This window comes from Siphateles boraxobius, unplaced genomic scaffold (assembly GCF_051911475.1).
Source record: "Siphateles boraxobius isolate OS27281-9 unplaced genomic scaffold, OSU_SipBor_1 6, whole genome shotgun sequence".
Lineage (NCBI taxonomy): Eukaryota > Metazoa > Chordata > Actinopteri > Cypriniformes > Leuciscidae > Siphateles > Siphateles boraxobius.
Window position 1 is genome coordinate 21381742 of NW_027509186.1, and position 22359 is coordinate 21404100.

At 37.9% G+C, this 22359-nt stretch overlaps 1 protein-coding gene and 1 long non-coding RNA gene across 6 annotated transcripts; both read right to left on the reverse strand.

The window, feature by feature from the left end:
• Nucleotides 1-1543: 1543 nt before the first annotated feature.
• Nucleotides 1544-18330, reverse strand: LOC143716033 (uncharacterized). Its single transcript, XR_013195932.1, has 4 exons — nt 18134-18330; nt 17389-17488; nt 7535-7698; nt 1544-3761 (listed from the first exon to the last, which is right to left on the reverse strand). It is a non-coding gene; the product is annotated as an uncharacterized LOC143716033 (long non-coding RNA).
• Nucleotides 18331-18486: 156 nt separating this feature from the next.
• On the reverse strand, nt 18487-21580 carry mrps23 (mitochondrial ribosomal protein S23). Of its 5 annotated transcripts, none has more exons than XM_077208114.1 (6): nt 21576-21580; nt 21199-21247; nt 20659-20838; nt 19796-19873; nt 19578-19701; nt 18487-19499 (listed from the first exon to the last, which is right to left on the reverse strand). In XM_077208114.1, exons 2-6 carry the CDS (start codon nt 21240-21242, stop codon nt 19353-19355), a joined length of 573 nt encoding a protein of 190 aa, XP_077064229.1. In that variant the 5' UTR covers nt 21243-21247; nt 21576-21580; the 3' UTR covers nt 18487-19352. The 5 variants fall into 5 exon arrangements, with proteins under 5 accessions (XP_077064229.1, XP_077064228.1, XP_077064227.1 ...); XM_077208113.1 differs by lacking the exon at nt 21576-21580 and adding an exon at nt 21445-21565; XM_077208112.1 differs by lacking the exon at nt 21576-21580 and adding an exon at nt 21412-21464.
• Nucleotides 21581-22359: the final 779 nt, after the last annotated feature.

Sequence of the window (22359 nt, forward strand, 5' to 3'; positions counted from 1 at the left end):
AAGTGTTGGCATGTGTGTGCTGAAAAGATGACGACTTTAATTTTATACTATTTAGCACCTGATTAAACTGGATTGCAGATGATTAGTGAATACGACGCAGGTTTTTGAACTAAGATGATGTACATTATTACGTTATTAACCTATAAAATTGTGCTGAAACAGAGCAAAAAGTCTGAAGAAATAAGTGGGTGTCAGTTAACGCTAAGCAATCAACGTAATTCGAGAAAAACAAATAAAAGAAAATCAATTTACAGAATCTGCAAAAACAGAACAGCGATTGCCTATCCTTTATAGGAGAGCTAAAAATGTATCCGGAGTAAATAATTCAGAAGCCATTAGTGATGCTTTGTAGTTGCATTTATAATAGGAAAGAGAATGCTTGCATGAGTAAGACTCTGTGGAGGATAGGATCCATGATTGGACACGTTTTTGGCACAGTCAACACCCGTTGTCAATGTGCACACCATGTGTTTATTTCTATAATGAGATCAGAGAGTTAAATATTTGGTATTCCGCTCGTATGGAACAGGTTGCACAGTGTCACTGTTAATTAAAGGCAGTTTCTACTAATCCAGCAACGCTTCCTGAATAGATTCCGGTTGTCCCTCAAGTAAATTATCTTGAGCACTGATAGTCCCTCTCCCCTCTCGCTCTCGTTCTGTTTCTCCTCTCTGTCTACCCACCGTTCCTTCTACCACTCAGGGTATTAATCATGTTTGGCATTTGATTGCAAGACTTCAGGAATCACTGACACAAAGCCAGGTCCTTTGTCATGATGCTGTTTCTCTGCAGAGATTTGCCACATTATAAACTGGTTTAAAAGAACACACAAAAGCTAATCATATGACACGCCGTGTATCTCTCTAGCGCTCTTTCATCTATCGAAATCTCTGTGTAAGAGTATCCAACATCATCATTAGGATAAAGAATCATTCTTTCACTATCAAAGGATTTGGGGAATGCAATGCATTTTGTACCAGAGATTTAGCTTTGTACGTCGAAAGACTAAACTCTTGCGAGAGTCAAAATACAGTCAATCAAAATTTCACAAGAGATGCTGTGGAGTTGGCAATTATAGAATGAATGTTTGGGTAAATACTGTATGTGTGTGTGTGTGTTTGCATTGCTGGGTCTAAACAAGGAAGGTGTGTTACAGGCTTGACAAAGACAAGTTAATTGAGTTTGGAGAAGAAACCATAGGCCGTATGTTTACTTAAGATGAACTGTTATAGGAAAGGAAACATGCCTGCCAGGGATCAGAAATTTGGATAGACATAAACAGTTTATTTAGAAAGCTTCCACTCGGGCCAAAGTGCTTTATATTGACAGCTGTTATAGTCTGAAATTGAATGCAATCTGGCGCCGTAGACGCATAATGTGTCCTTGGAGTTTTTTAAATCAACATCAAGAATTTTTGTTAACATTTATATGAATGTACAAGGGAATGTGTGTATTTATTCTGAATACTGAATCACCGTTTTGCTTTCACCAGTTCATTTTAAATGGTCCTTCATTGTGACAAAAGATTTTTTTAAACTAAAAATTGATTTTGTATATTTATTTTACATTTATTTACCATATGACATGTAATCTTCCCATAAATACATTGTCATATAAATATATTTAGACATACAGGGTCAAAACAGGGACATTATATGCATAGCATGTACTACAACTTTGAACTTAATGCAGCAATTAACACGATTGTATAGATGTCTGATAATGTTATATGTTGCCCATATATACTATTAATGCTGTTCTTTTGAAATTTCTATTTATTATTAAATCAATGCATATGAATATAACATTATCAGACATTTAAACCAATATATTAATAGATAAATTAAGTTCATACTGAATAGTTGTCATTTTCTGATCTAGTCCAGATGCGGATCTGCCACACCATTGCCATTAAGCTCGCCTGCTAGTCCCCCGTCCCTTTAACCGCGACACACATGTCACTCCGCGATGAGATGGGCCCCAAAGATTTTGCCGGCGGCATCAAAACAAATTAACCTTCAGATATTTCTTCGATCCAGGATACACCGCCGAGCCTTCACCCCTTAAGGTCTTCCACCCTCCTTCATGTGACCAAATGTAATCTTTCGCATTTCATTTGCACGCACATTATTATTTATATCAGGCAGATTTACTGTGGGCGATGGCACAGATTGGATTCTGGTCAAGGGCTCGGGCAGGTTGTGGTGGTGGGGGGGGGTTGGGAAGAGGCTCAGGTAATTATAATGGAAATGAATGTGGGTCTGGGATGAGGCAGAGGCCCGGCTGCTGGGAAGGCTTTATTAAATATGGAACCGCTGTGATCTGATCAGGGCCCCGAGGATATTGACCGCCTCGGGAGGAGATAACGGTAAAGAGGGCAGGGGAAACGACAAGCTGATGGATGTATTATTTGTGTAAAGGTCTGATCGACGAGGCGGGTGATTCGTTTACGGAGGAGGCATCAGCACGTTCAAATTTGATCTCACCCCACCTTCCCGTGGCACCCCCATCCGTACCCCCGCCTTTGCCTCGCTGCTTTATACAGAAGGCCACAGGTGATCATCAAGAGCCAGGCGGCCTGCATTACCTTTATGAATAGAATATGAATGTGAAGCTCTGGCTTAGCGAAACAGATGACTCCGCTTTTCTTCCAGGGGTGACGCTGTGTGACAAGGGTCAGGGGACTTATCCTAACAGGTCATACCCTGATCGGATTTAATTTTTTATGGATTTTGGCTTTGTACAAGGTTATTCTGCATTTCATTTGAATTTATTGGTAACACTTTACAATAAGGTCTAATTTGTTAACATTGGTTAATACATTAGTTAACATTAACTAAATATGCGCAATATATTTTTACATCATCTCTTAACCTTTATGTTAGTTCACAGTGCATTAGCTAATGTTTACAGATACAACTTTTGATTATAATAATGTATTAGAATGTAAAAATTAAGATTACCTAAGATTAAATAAAGCTGTTTAAGTATTGTTTACCGTTAGTTCATGGTAACTAATGAAACGTTGTAAAATGTGGCCATTTTATTTTTTTATTTTTTCAAGCTTGTATTTCCATATAGCCTACACACTTGTTGTGTCTGAAGAAACCCACTAGGCCCATCCATAACATTTTTATTACACTAAGCATTAAATTTGATATCAGAATATACACTCCAAAAATGCTGGGTTGTTTTAGAGTGTACAGTTACCAGATATTTTAGTTCTCTTATAGCTTGCATAAAAAGAGTGCTGCGGGACACAAAATGATTAAGGTTCAAGCTGCAGCCGCTTTGAGGACTCCATTACGGTCAGACTCATTATGGTTATGAAAATGTCACAGGTACAGAAATTATCATTAAGATTCAGTGAAGTCAAACATGTACTTCTTTTTGAACAAATACTCCTGCTGTTGCTCCCTGGAATTCAAGCAAGAGCCAGACTTAAAAAGGAAAAATGTATTCCCAGCTCAGCATAGTGTGTCGGGCAGACACAGGTCAAGCACTCATATTAATAAAACCCAAAGGGCTCTTGGCACCTCTCCTCCCCTACTCCACCCCAAGGCCAGAGCAGCAATGTTCGTGCAAGAGGGAGAGCAGAATATCTTTGCTAAATCTGATCTTGTTAAAGGCCACATTAAATATTGATCAACCCTGAAGATACTCAAGGAGTCTAGTTCTGCAGTCTGCCGGTGTGCTCGTGCCAGAGCCGGCGTAAGTAATGATCGGATGTGATGGGCCAGTTTTGGATCCTGCGTGGAAGTCTGAGGAGAGGAATTGCAATGAAGATAACAGTCAAATCACAACAATGCATGCTGAAAACTGGATACCAACCCTTTCTGGGCCAGTTCATGAAGAACACTGTACAGCTTATTAGTCTTTATTTCAATTTAATGGTTTTGCTTAGTCTTTAATTAATTTCTATATTAAGAATATCTATTAAAGGAATATTACAGGTTCAGTAGTTAAGATCAATCAATGTCATTTGCAGCAAAATTAACTGTATAATTAAAGCTGCAAGCAGCATTTAGCGCTGTTCAATGAGTTAAGGCCTTTAAGGCCGTTAAGCACAAAAGCATCAAAAGACATTAAGTTTTATTTAGCATTAATTTAAGCACTGACATAATAGATGGAAAAGACCATTTACAGCCAATACAGGCAATTTACCATAGGAAATATATGGTTTTAAAGCTTTTTAACAGTTATAGCGCCACCTATTGTCCGATCTCCATAAAATTTTGCATGCTTGTTAATGATGTTATGTCACATATGCTCACCAATTTGTGTGAAGTTCTGAGTTTTTATTTATGATTTATAGGCTTTTGAGTGAATTTTGCCACGCCCATTTTCTAAATGACCCTGTTATAGTGAACCAAAGGGCAAAGTTCAACTTTTTTTCAGATCTATCAAATGATATACATTTTGTGGGGATGTGTGCAACACCACGTGATTACAGAGCCGTAAAACTCGTTAGCGCCAGCTAGTGGCCGATTTCTTTCAAAACTCTTACAGACCTCTTAGGCCATGAGTCGAACATGCCCATCGAGTTTCGTTCCGATTGGCCTCCGTTAACCTCGTCTCATGGGTGCTCAAACTTCATTGGCCGATGGCGGCCATGTTTTTTGAGATAGGCCAATGTCCTTATACACATACATGGGGCCTTGGACCAAGACACTGCTTACCAATTTTCGGTCCTTATCGGACTAACGGTCAGGTGGTCATAGCCCTTTTTATGTTTTATTAATGTTATAGCGCCACCTAGTGTTCGGTCGTCTCGATTTTTTTACTGTGACCTCAGAATGAACTCATTCACATGTGTACCAAGTTTGGTGAAGCTATCTCATTTACTTCTTGAGTTATAGCCATTTTAGTAAAATAGGCTCCTCCCACAATGTTCATTTTGTGGCCGCTAGCAACCCTGAATCGAAATTTCAACTTTTTTTTTGATAATTATTGATATTCAGAGAAAATTTCTGCAATGGTTTGGTTCCGATCGGGCGAAAAACCAGGGACTAGTTCGCAAAAGTAGTTTTTTGACAAAATTCAAAATGGCGGAACATCTATCATGGCAGAAATGAAATCGGAGATATACATTTTTTACTTCAGGTTTCCAGCTTTCCAATGATATAAGACACTTGAGTCTATGACATACGGTCTAGGAGTTATGAGCAGTTTTGCGCAATTGATCGCTGTAGCGCCACCTATTGGCCAATTGGACTCATAAATTTGATAACCTCTCCTCGATTTTTGTACTACCATCTGACAAAGTTTTAAGTCTCTAGCACTTACGGTTTGGTCTGCACGATGCGTTTTAACGGAGAATAAAAATTATAATAAAAATCAGTACAAATACAATAGGTTTTCAGCACTTCGTGCTTGAACACCTAATTACCACAAAAAGACATTTTTGACTTTTCCTTTGTCACTAACAAAAAAAAGCAAAAACTGAGGTTAGCACTTTGTTCACACTTGTAGTTTGGTTCTCCTGGTTCTTTTGGTACAGACCAAAAAAGAAAATTCGATTTAGTCCTGGTTTGCTTAGCATTCACGCTGTCATTTTTAACACTGAACCTAAAGATACAAAAAAAACGTCTTTTATGATTTTGCGACACAACTTGTCGAATATCCAAAACAAAGCTGTGTGCTGGGCTAAATGTAAGTACATAATGAACTGAGAACTCGTGAAGTACTTCTAAAATGTGTAAAGGAGTCAAAACAGTGGCAGGAATCCCTCCGAAGATCTTCTGCGAGGAGACACAGTTTTGATGTCTGTCCCGAACTGGGATAGGAAACATTACGACTATGTCAAGAATAAATAGTTATGCATGAGCATTCTGTCCTTTTTTAGGGTGACATCTTGTGACATCATGTCCTGTTTTTGGTTTTTCTACATGTCTTTGGTCCATTTTGCGGTTATATTTAATTCGAACCACACCAGAGTTCGTTTGGAGACAAGTGTGAACACAACCTTACTGTTCAATGTAAGTCAATAGGGTCAATATTTGGAGGATTTACACGTATAAATTTGAAGCTTTTAATCTTAATAATGCATTTACATTAATTGTTCTGTTAAAACGTGTATTTTTTTCAAGCTGAATTGTTCTCTTTTTGATGGGTTTTGAGGTCATGGCAACAAAGTTTTAAAATTGGATGCAACAAGGGGCACTGGAACAATCATTCATATAAACGCATTAAACTTTAGTTTACAAAGACGTGAAACTCACCGAGTTGTCTGGGTTGTTCACTGATATGCTCACGCAAAAATCGCTGCAAAAGATGCTTTTCAACAGGTGTTTTACCATTCGGTGTAAAACTGTGGACCTATTTTTCCAACGCCTCACAACCCAACATGACATCATGACTTTGCGTAAACATACACGCCACACCATACAAGTCAAGTGTTGATAGCACGCCTTAAATGGAAATACGAATTGGCGTGTCATACATACGCCATTTCACAAAACCTGTTGGAAAGCATCTTTTGCAGCGATTTTTGTGCGAGAATATTAGTGAACACCCCAGACCACTCGGTGAGTTTCACGTCTTTGTAAACTAAAGTTGAATGCGTTTATATGAATGATTTTTCCAGTGCTCCTATGAAACCATTGTATAGGTGGGGGGGTGCTAACACAAAAACCTAAAATTCTCGGGACAGCAGCATGTGTCCAAATTTTTATCTTAACCGCTCGATTTAATCAGAAACGATCTTAAAACAGGGCTTTACTTGTAAAACGCCAAACTTACCCTTTAAGTACGTGATTTTTAAATTCATGCTAACAGACATATTGCTTATGTCTAGTTATTAAAACAGTTTTATAACAGTATTATAACGTTTACAGATTGACCCCCTAACTCTGTAGCTCTTTTTTTTAAGAAAAGGAGAGATGATTTTTGTGGTAATCAACATTATATGACACAAGTGCTGTCAATTGAGCTCTATTTGTATTGAACTCAGAAAATTCCTTCAAGCGATTGTGGTTTTGTAAGCTTGAATGAAAACTTCTGAGCTTTAAATCAATCCTCCCACTCATAAAAACTTCTTAAAACATGTTTTGCTCAAAGATAAGGAAGAACAAGTTCAAGCTCAAAACTCATTTCCTCTTATAAAAGTACAACACACTGATTTTCTTGCTTGTAATATACCATTGAAGCCCAATATATGAATCAGCCACCCACATGTATGCAATTTGCCCCATATAGCTGGGTTAGCAGAGTAAGCTCCTCATCAGGCTAATGGGAGTCTGGGCCCCTCAAGCACCTCCAAAGAGCAATCAGAGGGAGATGAACACCATACTTTAGCTTCCCTAATGAAGGAAACAATTCTCTCAAGTAAGCCCAAAATTAGTTTATGTTCAGTGTGCGAAAGAGAGAGCCTTTTTCCCGGTTAGCTGAGCCACTGTCTGCGACCGAACCTGCTTCCACACCTGGTGATAAACACTCGAGACACTAAGAGAAGTATGAGGAGAGAGAGAGAGAGAGAGAGAGAGAGAGAGAGAGAGAGAGAGAGAGAGACTGGAGAAAAGCTCTCTAAAAATACCTGAAAAGTCCTCCTCAAGTTGCAGCTGTGAGTGAGTTCGTCGTGAAGCTGCACATTTTTCCATACTCATTTATCACAGTCAGCGCTGAGGAGGCGACCGGAGGCCATGTTGTGTCTTCTGTATTAGCAAACACACCCTCGTTTCCCCTTTGTCCTTGTTCTTTCTAAATGAGAAAAATATGTTAAAAGACAGAGATCTGGCGCTGTATTCTCTGGTGATATGATATAACAAGATATTTTCGTGTCAGACAGTAATGTTAAGTCATATAGTATTATGCAATGTTTGGCAAGTACTAAAAATTATGATCTCATACAAATAATTATGCAAATTACATGTATGCATTTTGTCAAGAGGTTTTTTTTCCCCAAAGAAATTAACATTAACATAAAATTTTTTGTCCAGTCACAATTCCCTGAGAGTCAAACCCATGCATGTTCGTAGTTTTTTTTGTTTGTTTTTTTTCCTTATATGGATTGAGAGACTACATTGAATATTTGTACTTTTGCAAATAACACTTTAAAATGAGACACTCTTAAAAATAAAGGTTTGAATTTTTTTTTCTTTTTTTCAGCAATGCCATAGAATAGATTAACCATTTTGGTTCGTCAAAGAACCTTTAATTGAGCAGTCCTTAAGAAAACCAGGTTTTTCCAAAAACCTAAAGAACGTTTTGCCACTGTAAAGAACCTTTATTTTTAAGAGTGAAGGAAAAAAGGTCATTAAAAAATTCAATTATACTATTATTATATATTATTAATAATTTTGTCTTAATAATTTTGCTAAATTATCCTTTTTAGAACCATATTAAGGTCATATACTACAACTTTTGAACTGCCCACACTTGGTATTAAAGTACTTGGTGTGTGTGTGTGTGTGTGTGTGTGTGTGTGTGTGTGTGTGTGTGTGTGTGTGTGTGTGTGTGTGGAGTATGAAAACTGCAACCAAAAAGCACTAAAGCTGTTCATCTTCTCTCACACACAAACGTTCCTATTCATCACTCTACTGCTTTGCCTGTCCTATCAGGTGGGACATATGTCATTCATCATTTCCATGGAAACTGTCTCTCCGCTGGACAGCTTTGCAATCAGCAACCCATCAGACCTTCAACGTACCTCGGCCTCTTTTGTCCCTGTCCGCTAGCCATCATAGCGCGATAAGATTATCACAGACAACCTCAACTCTGCACCAGTGCCGAGAAGAGAAAGGAGGAGGCGGTTACTCTTTTATTCATTTCTCTTTCATACTTTATCCGTTCTGCCCACGACAAGCCTTTTCCTGTCTTCTTTTGCCCTCCCTGCACTGAAGGCAGAGCGGCTGAACGTGTGATATGTCAAGACAGGGCCGGCTCTTTGACTGCAGACACTGACAGCCAAATACAAAGGCCTTCCTGCATTATCTGACAATAAATCTGGGAGATTTAAGGCTTGACATCAACAGCACTTAAAGGAGAATTATAACAAAGCGAGGACATAGACGTGAAAAATGGAAAAACACGCCAAGCCGATCTGTACAGAGAGCTTGGAATCACAAAAGTGTTTAAAGGGAAATCTTGCAGATCAGGTCTAACAATGTTCACATTGATTTAAGCCTATCAAATACTTTGCTGGAAAATGTTTGATTATTACCACCATAATTCTTTACATTAACCTCTAGATCTGTTTTCTTTGTTTCATTTAAGTAGGCTACTCTTTTTTTTCAATAGTCAAAAGATTTTAGCTAAGATAGGGAGCATTTTATTGGCCACAAATTTGCATACGTCCTTGAATGTAAAACAGGTCATCTATGTTTCTGTCTTCATTTTATTAGCACTTTACAATGCTAAAAGTTGATTTGTCAACTTTTAAAAGTACACTAGATGACCTCAAAACCTAATAGACATATGGGATGTTGGATTTACTTTATTTTGGAGTCAGGTGGTACTTTATAAATTGAGTTGCATTAATTAACCAGAAAAAAAAATCTTGTTTGTCACATGTATTGTTCAACCTCAGGGACAATATGAAAAAGAAAACTAAAACAGAGTTGACAATCTACCCCCCATCCCCACCCCCACCTCCACCTCCACCTCCAGCTCCAGATATTTATTTTGAGATTTCAAGTATTGTTCCAAAGTAGAAAATATTGTACAGTTTATCCACAAATTTGTACGGAGCCCTTAAAGGGAAATAGTTATGGAAAAAATATGAGCTGGGAGGAAAAAATATATTGCAATGTTTTGGTAAAACTTCTGCATTCCTCCAAGAAACTTTGCGTTTGCTCGCATAGAACTCAAAAGTTTTGCAAGCGGATGCAAAGTTTCTTGGGGAACACAAAACATTTGTGAGAGAATGCAAAAGCATCTCATATTATCTCATATTTTTTTCAATCACCATGTCCCTTTAGGACATTGCAGTGTGTTCCCAGCATGCAGTGAGGGATGAATAATTAATTGAGTTGCAAGTTGGTGTTGGGTAATTCTAACTATTTTTTCCTATTTTTAATCCAGCTGAAATCAGTGGGAATTTTCATTCAGTCAGCAGTGTTTCTTTTTTGTTTCTGATGCTGAGCAAAAAATTTAGAAGATCTCCCTGCCAATACTTTGTTTTTTTCTTTGAGAAATTGGTGCATTTTTCAGATCAATTCTGTGGTAATGCCAGGAACAAAAGGAGAAAAAGCACTTCCACTGAAATTCCCAAGAACTCCGGAAGAAAGTGTGTCTCGGCCATCATCCAATCTCCCACTGTCCTTGAAGGATTGATCAGAAGTGCTGAACTGTGGATGAGAGCGTGATGAAGAGGCCGGATGAATGAGCAGAAGAGAATAGATCCAGATGAGGATGCATTATTTATTTAAAGCCATAATTAATACGAGGGGCTTTATCACCGTCCTCCGCTTCGGACGGTTTCCATTTTTAATGTTATTCATGGGGGATGAGAGAGAAAATTTCAAATCTCCTTCCCTTATTACTGCAGCAAGAAAGTGTCACATTACTTAGGGGGGTGATTACACAGCTGCCCGAGCCCAACTGTACGTGAATACTGTATTTGCAAACACTCCAGTTTTGAGAGCCGAGGCTGTAATCGCCTCTTCTGTCAGATGGAGACAAGTGACGGAGTCAAATTACTCCTCAAGGTTATTTCCCTCTTCCTCTTTAGCGATGCAAACTTTTCACATGAGCACTCAGGTCTCACGGACGGAAAAAATTGAGAGAGAGAGAGAGAGAGAGAGAGAGAGAGAGAGAGAGAGAGAGAGAGAGAGAGAGAGAACCGAGAGATGCCACAGGCCCATCAGAAAATAAATAGTATTTTAGCGCATTCGCTAGTTTAGCCCCAAACAATCTCATCTGCAGCGGAGGGAGACAGGGAGACGATATTAAAGATTCTCATTATGCAGCTCTCCGAGTGTCTTCAGTCAATCCTCCACCCCAGACAGCACGAGAATCACTCCTGACAAACATTAATATAGAATGAACATTGAAGGATGCATTCCCGGAAAAAGCCTGCAGAGCCGTGCGGGCCTGAAGATTGGGCGATTGGAGCCTGTTATTGACATCTTGCAGGGGCAAAATGTTGCAGAGATTCCAGGGTGGGGGTTGTCATATCACTTCGACCGCTTACGTTTTGGCAGGCGGCCGTCAGAGGAAACGATGCCCAGAAAAATAGCATTCACCGCATTCGTCGGGCTCTTTCAACCGTCCCCCTGGGCGAAGATGGTGCCATGGAAAGATGTCCTCTACATTCATACTTGAGTAGGCTAATAGTCAAGACACTGAATACAAATCATTGTTAAGGATGGGTAGAACTTTTCAGGGACAATCGCTGTCGTTCTCTTTGGTGGGTGTAGTAATTGGCGGCGCTCCAAATGGACTAGCCTCAGGTGTTTGTCTATTTTTACTGTACGTTTCTCATAGAAAAGTAGGTTTCATTGATATTCAGTAAGTCACACTGAAAATTATGAGAGAAGACCTGGCTCGTTCTCAAGATATGCCGGATGAGTTACACGTCCACAGAGAAAAGTTTATGTAGTAAATAAGAAGTAATTCAATGAGATTTTGATACTCTCTAAAGGAAGTTGACTTTTTTCAAATCTTTTTTTACTGAAAAACAAGACTGTGGTAAATGCAATGCAAAAAAGAACTTAGGGTGTATTCACACCTGCCTTGTTTGGTTCGATTGAATCGAACTCTAGTTCGTTTACCCCCTTGGTGCGGACCTTTTGGGCAGGTGTGAATACAGCAATCGAACTCGGGTGCGGACCAAACAACCGAACCGAGACCCAGCTGAAGAGGTGGTCTCGGTAAACGAACTCTGGTACGGTTCGTTTACGGTGTGAACATGAACCGACCCAATTGCAAGAAAGCACTGCGCCTTTGAGTTAACAGGCTTCCGTAGTCGGAGTTGCGTTATGGGAAAGTGATCTGTTGTAGCCTACTACATTTTAAAAAACTACACATGAAAAACTATTTGTAATATATTTAATATGCCGCAGCGCCCAAAACTCTGGCCGCGCCGCTCTCACTGTGGAACCGGCTGTGGAACACCCTTAGTTCAAGCATGAAGTTGAGAATATTGTATATGTATATATGTATATCATGATAAATAGGACTTGTTGAACTCAGTGGATGCAGACAGGTATGTTTTCTTCACATACTTTGTTGTCTCACTTTTGGTGAGCATGCATTTAGTTCTTTACATTTGTTGGGTTGTTTAAAATCTAATATATTTCGGCACTTATAAATGTTATTCAGTTGACTGTTATTAGATTATTTGAAGTGCCACAGCAAAAGATTTGCAAAGATTTACTCCCTCACTTGATTCAATGTTATGTTGCAAGGATAGATTTTACTTTTTTGATTTATACCATTGAAATTTACAACAAAAAAACTTGCAAAAGAAAGTTTAAGTAAACCATACATTTTTTTATATAGCTCACCTAAGAACAAAATGCATACTGAGCATAAACAACTCACTCTTTCTGCGAATATAGTGGGATAGAGCAAGTTCTTGATGGATGGTACGTTGAAGAACACAAGGTTAGATTTCACCTGGTTTATTTTTAGTAAACAACTGGCTTATGGCAGCAGGTGCTCTCTTACTTCTCCTTATGGCATCAATATAAATGAGGGATAATTACTTTTGTTACAATTAAATTAGACTCAGCAAAACAACATAATGGCGATTTGTTATGCTCTGGTGAGCAATAACAAACCAATCATAATTAACAGCTCTGGTTGCGTGAGCGACTCTCTTTGTGCAACAAACACAATCGGATTCGCTAAACTAAATGTACCAGCCAAAATGTATCAGGGAAAGTCTGAAACTCACATCAAAGGAATCAGGCGTAATGATAGTGATTGGTCTCGCACATCCAGATGAGTGTGTTGAAGGGTTAGAAAGGTGTCTGTCGTGTCAATAACACAAGTTGTCCTCTCAGAACTGAGAGTGACTGGAAAAAATCCACAAAAGCAAGCTTCATTCAAAAGTCTCAAGCAGAGATGTTCATTTTTTTGCATTAAAATGTGTAGATGTCACATGCTTTGGTCTCCCATTAGAGCTCTTCCTGTCCTTGAAGGATTAAAAAAAGAAGATAACAAGGGGGAAAAAATGCCTTGAACAGCTCCTGTCAGGGAGAAAAAAGTGCCTTTGTGGCATCAGCTGATGACACCACGCTTGGCGGCAGCCTGTTGAATTCAGTTTCCATTTATCCCTTTACACCTCTGGCCCCTCCAAAGCTCGGCTTAGACTTCATAGCCTGAGGACATGGAATCATGTAAGAGGGCTCGCCCGTGGCTGCGTCTCTGATCTCAGATCAGTCTGGGCTCACCTGCACCTTTGGGGTAGGGTATAGCAAAACTCACAGACCCTGTAGGGGGCTCAAAAACAGGTTGTAAATCACAACCACAGAAGGCCTCGACCACATCAACCGCTGACTCCTGTGTGGTCCGTTTACGCTGAACGAGTGCACAAAAAAACAATTGTGCAGTATTTACTTTATAACAATTTTCACTTGGGAACAGCTATTAAATTTCACAAATGACAGAGTAAAACATTGAATGAAGTGCGAGATTTTGAAGTAGAACGACTGAAATGGCCATTTCTTGTTGCATATACTCCAGAAATCTCTATGTTTCACTTTGAAACATCACAGTGCATACCTGTATTTTCTGAACTGTACAACATGAGAATCTAAACGGAAAGGATGAGACAAGTTATGACATGATCGCACCACGTGGGTGCTCTTTGGGCTCCCTTTTATCCCCCAGGCTTTTAATTCATCATTTAATTTGTTTTTTTTTAAAGCACAGCTTAAGTCAAAGACTTTTATATGCAATTTAGGCTTGTTAGAAAACCATTTCACAAGGATTAATTATCAAAAATTATTTAGAATTGTATCATGTGAAAGGTTAGCTCTAGGTGACAGAAGAGAGGAAACAGACCTGAGGCAATGCAGGCGGGCAGCGCGTGTGGCCGTGCATTTCAATAACATGTGAAAATGAACTCGCCCGCAGAGCAAATTGCATTGACCTGGATCGCACGTGTTGACGGGGAAGAGGCAGAACTCCACGGGAGAGCCTTAACCCTTTGCCTGGTCAACTGAGATGCCTGACAGTTTAAACTGAGGCTTTTAGGAGAACTAAACTGGCCTAAATACTGTATTTTTCATGTCTGTCTTATGACTTTAGACAAGCTATTGTATATCCTGACAGCACAACTGTGATATAAACAGCAGCAGCACTGGAGTTATTTTGTGTTTCAGTTGGTTAACAGGTCCATTCTTTCATTCCTACATTTTTATTTAAAAGGCTCAAAATTTACATCAATTTTCCCTATTATTACAAGCAATGTGAGACTGTAAATAAATACATCTTTAATGGTGCATATCCAGAATTTTTTTGAGATGGCTACAAGCTTCTTTTAAGATTAAGGTTGTTGAGCTCTCTAAAGTGTCAAATGATGACGATGTTTTATAAAGAATAGAAAGATTTATATAATGTATACTGCAAATGTTTAATAATATCTTACAAATAGTTTTTATATTATAAAATTATATATTATATATAACTAACATATAATGCATAAGTCAACACCAACAGACGAGTATTTTCTCCTTAAAACTGCAGTGAATCAAAGAAAGTCTCAAAAATACAGTTTTTTAATTGCTGGTGTTTCTGATGTCACAAACTACCTTGTAACCAATCATGTCAACGAGCTGGTGCCAGTGAGTGGAGACGGGCTAATTTGCATATTCATAGAACCCGCATATACTAAATGAGTCAAGGGTGTAGAGATATATTCAAGCTAATTTAAGTCATGAAGAATTTTTTTCATATTGAAAATTGTTTCAATATGTCATTTTGGTGATCAAATATTAGTTTTAAGGGATACAATAGGACTTTAAGAAAGGAAAAAATGCAGTGTATAATGTACATTCTGAATAATTATATCTAGGTTTTTCCAGCTTTTATCATTTGACATCAGGCTGTAAAACCCTGGTTTTTATAGTGTGAGTGTTTAAAATGGTGGTTGATTACGATTTCACTTTTCTAACTATAGTTAATGTGTAATGTTGCTGTTTGAGCATAAACAACATCTGCAAAGTTACAACACTCAAAGCTCAAAGCAAAGGAAGATATTTGCTTTTAAAGAAATCGTTTTTTAAGGACTACAACAAAAGCCTGGTAGGGACTGCATTCATCCCGGCTTAGTGACATCACAAACCCTAAAATTGACATAAACCCCAGCATTATACCACCCCTTTAAAAAATGACATAAACTATCTTTTTGATTGTGAACTTTGTGAGTAGACAGAATAGGGGAAATGTTTAAAACTTGGCCCTTTTGGAGAGCATCATATTTTAGGTTAAGGATTGTGAGCTGCCTGTATTTGTGCAGACCTCAGCAGAGAGAGGAAGACCATCTACAGTAATTCAGGTCTCTCAAGTAATATACAAGGCTAATTTAAACCATCAGGCATCTTTATGCAATTAATTAGTACAGCAGGCCTGCACTGCAAAGCAGATTGAAGTTTTTGTAGGCCAGGGATGAGAAAAATGCCCTTGATATGCAGAGGGGAGAATCCCAGAGTTACAGTGCTGAATAAACAAATAAATAAATAAAACAACAAACAAGCTGGTCCCAATCAATACCTTGACCAGGGCAACTGGATGGCAGCCTTTCTTCTGAGCTCCGAGGCCGTGGAGAAGTAAAACACACAGTGTTTGTGTAAAGGTCTTCAAACCCCAGCCGGCTCAACCTGTCATTGATTATGGTGATGGAGCACTCAAAGGGTTGTTTGGCCACCAGACAGAAGCAGTAGTGCAAATCTAGTGTGTACAGATCATGTCTCATTATCAGGACATAACAAAAGAGAAGACATGACCAGGGACACTTCAAATAATCCGGTTGTAATCTCAGGACATTAAAATTTAAAAACGTATGTGTAAATGAACCAGATCTATTCTGAAGTGAGGACCTTAAAACCATAAAAATATTCCTTGTTCTATCTTAAAAAATAGGCTAGCTTCTTGGTTGAACATGATTCATTCATGGACAGTGGGTCATGGACTTGATTGAAACAAGTAAAAACCAATAGAATCAACCTTGTACAACTAACTAGAATCATTTCTGTTCATTTAACTTGAATGTATGGTTTTAGGTTAAATGTATTTATTCAAATAATCCAATTTAATGCTTGTTTCGTCCTCTGATGTTTGTTTCTATCAACATATTAAATATAAGTGTTCTTTACACATGGTCATCACAATGGTAACCCCCAAAACCACTAACATAACAAAAACTTTTAAACACCAACATAATAGAACATTAAAGATTAACAAGTCTCTCGGTTTTCTCATCTTGCTAAAAAAATTGCATAAAATAGCACTTTATATCAACATTTATTCTCCCAGTTCAACACCTTTGCAAAGCATGATGGGAAATTAAAGTCCTTTTTGATTGGGTTTCTTGATTGAAACATGTTATTTCAAAATGAAAACATCAAGTTAACTCAAAGAGTAGCCTAACTGTTTCAAAGAGTAAATTTAACATGAAAATTTGGTTATGTTTGCAAAGTACTGAAGCACCTTAACTACATTTTCTGTAGCGTATAAGTAGTAGTTAAGCTGTTCACAATTGTCTAGCTTTGTAGCATGAAAAAGCATTGTTTGTGTGACATTATATTCTGTTTGCAGCCTTTGGAATGAGCTGAAGCAATACGCAATACTAGAACGTCTCTCTCTTGCCGTTTCTCAATGTCAAGGATCCTTCCTTGACATTGAGAAACACCCTCTCTCTCTCTCTCTCTCTCTCTCTCTTTCAAATAGAGAACATGTTTGTTTAGAGAGTTTCTTTTTACTGGTTAAAAAACAGCAATTTAATGAATAATAACTCAGTGTTCCTGAAACACTCTGCATGGCATGTTAACCTTTTTATAGCAAAATAGATATTTAAATAGCCTACTTTTTTCTTTATTAATCTAGTATAAATGTATGTTTGTAGCTGTCACGCTAATTAAAATCGTTATTGTTATGTGCAAGAGAAAAATTGCTTTTAACTGAAGTCAAAAGATTACCTCAATGTGCAGTTAAGTGATTTCAGCTATAGCGTGTCGTGCAGGTTTTGTGTTCACTTCTTTATTTCACTTCTTGATAATACGTATTTTATAATTATGTTTGTATTAAAACAAACTAACAATACCACAACTAGAACAATAAAAACTTGAAATAGAACCCGTGATAACTAGCCCTGGTCTTAACTTGGCTGAGGCAGTCATACTCACTATTAGCCAAGAAAGAAATTATTATTCATTACTTTTTTCCCTTTTTTATGGCAGTAACAATAACTATGGTATTTAGATAGGAACTATGGTTAGTTACCATGGTAATTGTTGAACGGTTGTTTTGTTGAGGAACAGTCATCACCCTCCAAGCGTCCGTCACGCGCCTCTCCTTCACTAATTTCAGCTGCATCTGGGTCCTTCACAACACACACGACGCAAACACATGAAAACACACATATAATAACTATCAAAGCTGACAAAATTGCACAAATTAAACTGCAACATCGAGAGAAAAACAATACTTCTGGGTAAAATGTTATCCAAGATTTGTTTTGCGTTTTGAACAAACAGCCGACAGATATCACATCTGAGTCAATAGACATCACATTACTGCCATCTAGCGGTCAACGGTAAATGACTCCTTTCAGAAAGCTTGTGTCACAAAAAGCGAAACATACGAAATGTTCGACGTAATTATGGCATAAAGCCATTTACTCTTAGACAGCAATGAAGGACCTGAACCAAAGGTCTTTGCCTGAACCTGAAGAGATTACATGTCTAGATACTGGATTAAGTAATCTCTCAAAATTTGAAATTAGTAGCCACAATATGTAAACTTGAAGTCCTTTAGAATGTGACAAAGGCATAATCAAAATAAGGAAATAGAAAAAGAAAACAATTCTTTGCTTGTTCATCATTGAGCTCAAAATGTGAAATGTGTTTGGGTCCAATGCTCAGTCAGTAGCAAATGTTTACCCACTAATGGGATTTCTGGTCTCTAAGTGTTGCTTTTATGAAGTCTGCAGTTTGAAGTGTCTTTAGAGACAAAAACAAACACCAACAATCAAGTGCATGCTCATTTGATGAGTCATGTCTTTGTTTTCTTTAAATTGCTGCTGCAAAAATGATTCACATCCTTGAATTATCACATTTTTCCTGGTAGACAAAAACATTTAAATGGTTGTTCCTGTTAACAAATTCCTAATTGATTGACCAATGGCTATTCAAGGACATTCCCACAGGGCCAATTGTGGGATATTGAAAGTAAATGTATTTAATGTATTGAATTAGTTACGATTTACAAAAAGCAACCATTCAGCACGTTGCACATGTCCTTCAGCAGTTAATAAATTCAGTCAATTTGAAAACGAGCTCTGCTTGAAACATCCATGTTCTGCCAAACTAGATTGTATAATGAGTTCAAACCACACTTTTTTTATTTAATTAATGTCTAGGCAATTACAGAATACTAACCTTCCATTGGTCAAATAATTGCAGGTCATTGCCCATGTTCCAGTGTTTGTTTGTCTCTAATTATTATTATATTATGCTACACAAGTGAGCAATTGTCAGTAATTCTTTAAATCAAAATATTTCGGTTTAACACTACCCCTGAAAGAGTTGGAAAATGCTTGGAGTTTAAGACAATGGCATTTGTGAAGTAATTTGAAATGTCTGTGCAGATCAGCTCTCCATCGATTTGATATAGCTGGAACATCACAAAAAAAACATTCTTATAATAAATATCTTTACAATTGTGCTGAGGATGTATTTAAATGAAAGAGTGCATCGGTAACAAGGATGCAGCAAAAAAAAAGGGGGGGGGGGGTTTAATATCAATAAGAATCATAAGTTTATAGAGTGACTCTGAAACCTGGAAATGAAGCACTAGTTTACAGCGCAGATATTTTTCCACTTCTGTCGTTAATGGACTTGAAAGCACTTTCATTAAACACTCCACATATTTTATTACACAGACATTAGACACTTTCACAGAAACGAAACACTTACTAGATCTGTAATATAAAGTCTCTGCTTGGCTATAAAGACCTCAAGCCAAAACCATTTTGATTGTGCAAACGTGTCTTCAACATCACTCATTTGACACCAAGAGGGGAAAAAAAACATGTTGCTCTTCTGGGTTTGCATAATGTCCAAAACAGAACAAACAATAGCTGGGTCCCGGTATTTGATGCATCAAAAATGCATGATTGAGCAGCACGTTGGTGTGCTGGAGGCAGGAGCCGTTTATGTTGTCCTAACAGAGGAGAAGTGGTATATTTATGATGACGTCTGGCCGTCAGGGTTCACTGTCTCTGCCTGTGGCTGTTTCTCTGGAACAATCGTCTCTGTGTCTCTTTGCTGCTCTGCCAACATGTCAGTCAACCTCATGTTCAGCAAAGGGTTCCGCGACTCTGGTGCCACCTGCTGGTTATAAAGAAACATGATGGACAATGAAGAGACAAGTAGGTTAAAGAACAATTCAGCTCTCAGACTCGGACTCACCCCAGGTCCTCCTTTCTTTCTTAAATAAACTCCCTCTGCGAGCAGTGCTTTTGCGGTCTCTTCAAACAGCAGCTCAGGTTTGACATCCCCTCTGCTTTCTAATTCACTGTACTTCATCACAAACCTGAATGATGAAGTACACAACAACTGAATCAAATGGCACAGAAAACACTCATTGTACAGTAAAAATATGTTTAATTTCCCATTATTAAACTTACCTCTGACATGAAGAAACAAAGTTGGGCTTGAGGAGCTCAAAAGCTCTGGGACCATTACCATAAACCTCAAAGAACTTCCTACAATCACAGAACAAAAAGTCATGTAGATTTACTGTACAGGTTCCGGCAAGCATGCAAGTTTAATGCAGTTATCACCAACTGATGGGCCATGACCCAAAAATGGTGTTTTCTGAAAAGGGTCTGACAGCAGTATTATCTGGGACCTTGTTAATATAATTTTAAATTATATTTATACTACCAAGGGTTTGGCGTTGCTTATGTTTTTGAAAGTCTTTTAGGCTGCTTTTATTTGATAAAAAATACAGCAATATTGTAATATTGTGAAATATTATTATAATTTAAAGTAACTATTCTATTTTAATATATTTTTAAATGTAATTTATTCCTGTGTTGCTAAAGCTGAATTTTCAGCATCATTACTCCAGTCTTCAGTGTCACATGATCCTTCAGAAATCATTATAATATAATATTCTAATATACTTGGTGCTATTTATTATTATCATCATCATAAATCAATATTGAAAACAGTTGTGCTGCTTGATATTTATGTGGAAATTGTTATATTTTTTCAGAATTCTCTGATGAATAGAAAGTTCAAAAGAACAGCATTTTATGAATTAAATGCATCCTTGCTGTATAAAAATATGAATTACTTACCAACCCCAAACTTTTAAACAGCAGTGTTTATAGCACCAAGATCAAACGAAACTTAATATCAATAAAGGCATAAATAGATAATAAATTCACCAACAGAGATGGCACAAACATTAATACCTGGGGAAAAATATAAAGTACAAATGAAGGGCACCGAGTGACCATAAGATAGACATATGTGGACTTACGCTCGTATTTCATCCTCCTTGTATAAGATTTCAGGTACAGTATCTTCTGCATGTTTTTTAAGTGGTCTTACAGGTTTCTCGTAGAGTGGCTCTCTCTTAGGAGGAAACGCAGCATACACATCAAACCAGATGGGCTTTTTCTCCTGCTTGACGACTCCAGCTCGCATTAAATCACGAACCCTTTGCAAACAGCATCACAGAGAACTCGAACTAAATACACAGTGTTAGGAATGACGAGCAACACATATGCGTGTGTCAGCAAACTGCTGCAAAAAAGATATTTAACACTGTTCTGTTCTAGATTCAAGGTGTCAAAGTTTTTACTGCCATTTACTGCAATTACTAACGTTACTGTATGTATATACACCATACAAGATGTCTTTGTCTTATTATTTTTTGGAATTAAAAAAAGATTTTACATAGTACACCTTCACATTACAATATACATTTAAAAAGTAAACCGATCTCTTTTGTTTAAACACATTTTAATTATTAACCTTGAAATGATCTCAAAAAGCACATGCTGTCACTAATGCTTACCGGGTAAATACAGTCCCGAATTTCTCAAGTCGACTTCCAGCCATAATGTCTATATAATAATACAAATTTAATTAGATATCAATATTTAAAACAGAAAAGAGATAAAAACGTGAGTAACAAATAATCTCTGCTGCAGCATGGAAACACTACTTCCGGTGTTACTACGGATACCCATCATAGACAAACTACAAGGACGCGAATAAAAAAAACTACCGTGTCTTAGTTAGCCTAGAAATCTAGACGCACCCTAGCGGCTGGTGATGTGACATTTGAACCGAGGCGTCGGAGCTTGTGTCGAGAAAAAATGGGCGTGCCAGATGAAGCCGCGATTTGAGGCTTGTGTTGTTAACGTGAAAATCACGTGACTAATGACAAACCCCGGTTTGTGTGGATACGTCATCGGTTCGGCCTGACTGTCGCTTCCGGATAAAGGGTTCGAAACTCGCGCCACCTTCTGGGTGTTATCAGGAGTAGTAGAAGCAGGTGTAGTAGGCTAGTGTCAGATAGTCAGAGAACTTTCATTGTCATTGTCGTTATTGTGTCATATATGTGTTAGTTAGGGCTGTACATTATATCAGGTTAGAATATTTATAGAATATTGTTATTATTAATTATAGTAGCTATATTATAGTGTTGTTATATTAATTAGAAAAGATTATTTGGATTTTTGGATCTGGACTGGACTGCTTTTTGTTTTGGATTGCCCTTTCGGATTTGTTTGTTTTTTGTGACTCTTCCTATTTCCTGATAATGGAGCCATCAAGAAAGAGGAGATCCTCCCCTGTCTGGCCTCAACAGAAGCATCAGTATTCTCATTCCAACTGGCACTGGCATTTTAAGTTCCCCTGCATCCTCTGTTCCTTGTGAAAGGATATTTTCCAAGGTCCAAGAAGAGGAATCATCTAAACCCCAACACACTTGAAAAAATTCTGTATCTCAATAAAAGTCTATTGTAATCCTTCCTTCACCCACCCCAAACTGCAGTTTGCTCCTCTAAATCAGTCCCATAGGCACAACACTGCACTAAAACTAGTAACAGTTCACTGAACACAACCCCCCAGAAACAAATCTTAACTTTTTTCCACCCCAGACTATTCTGTTGCAGTTTACTTATTACACTCCCTCCACCATAAGCACTGCACTCAACACAGTGTCACTTTT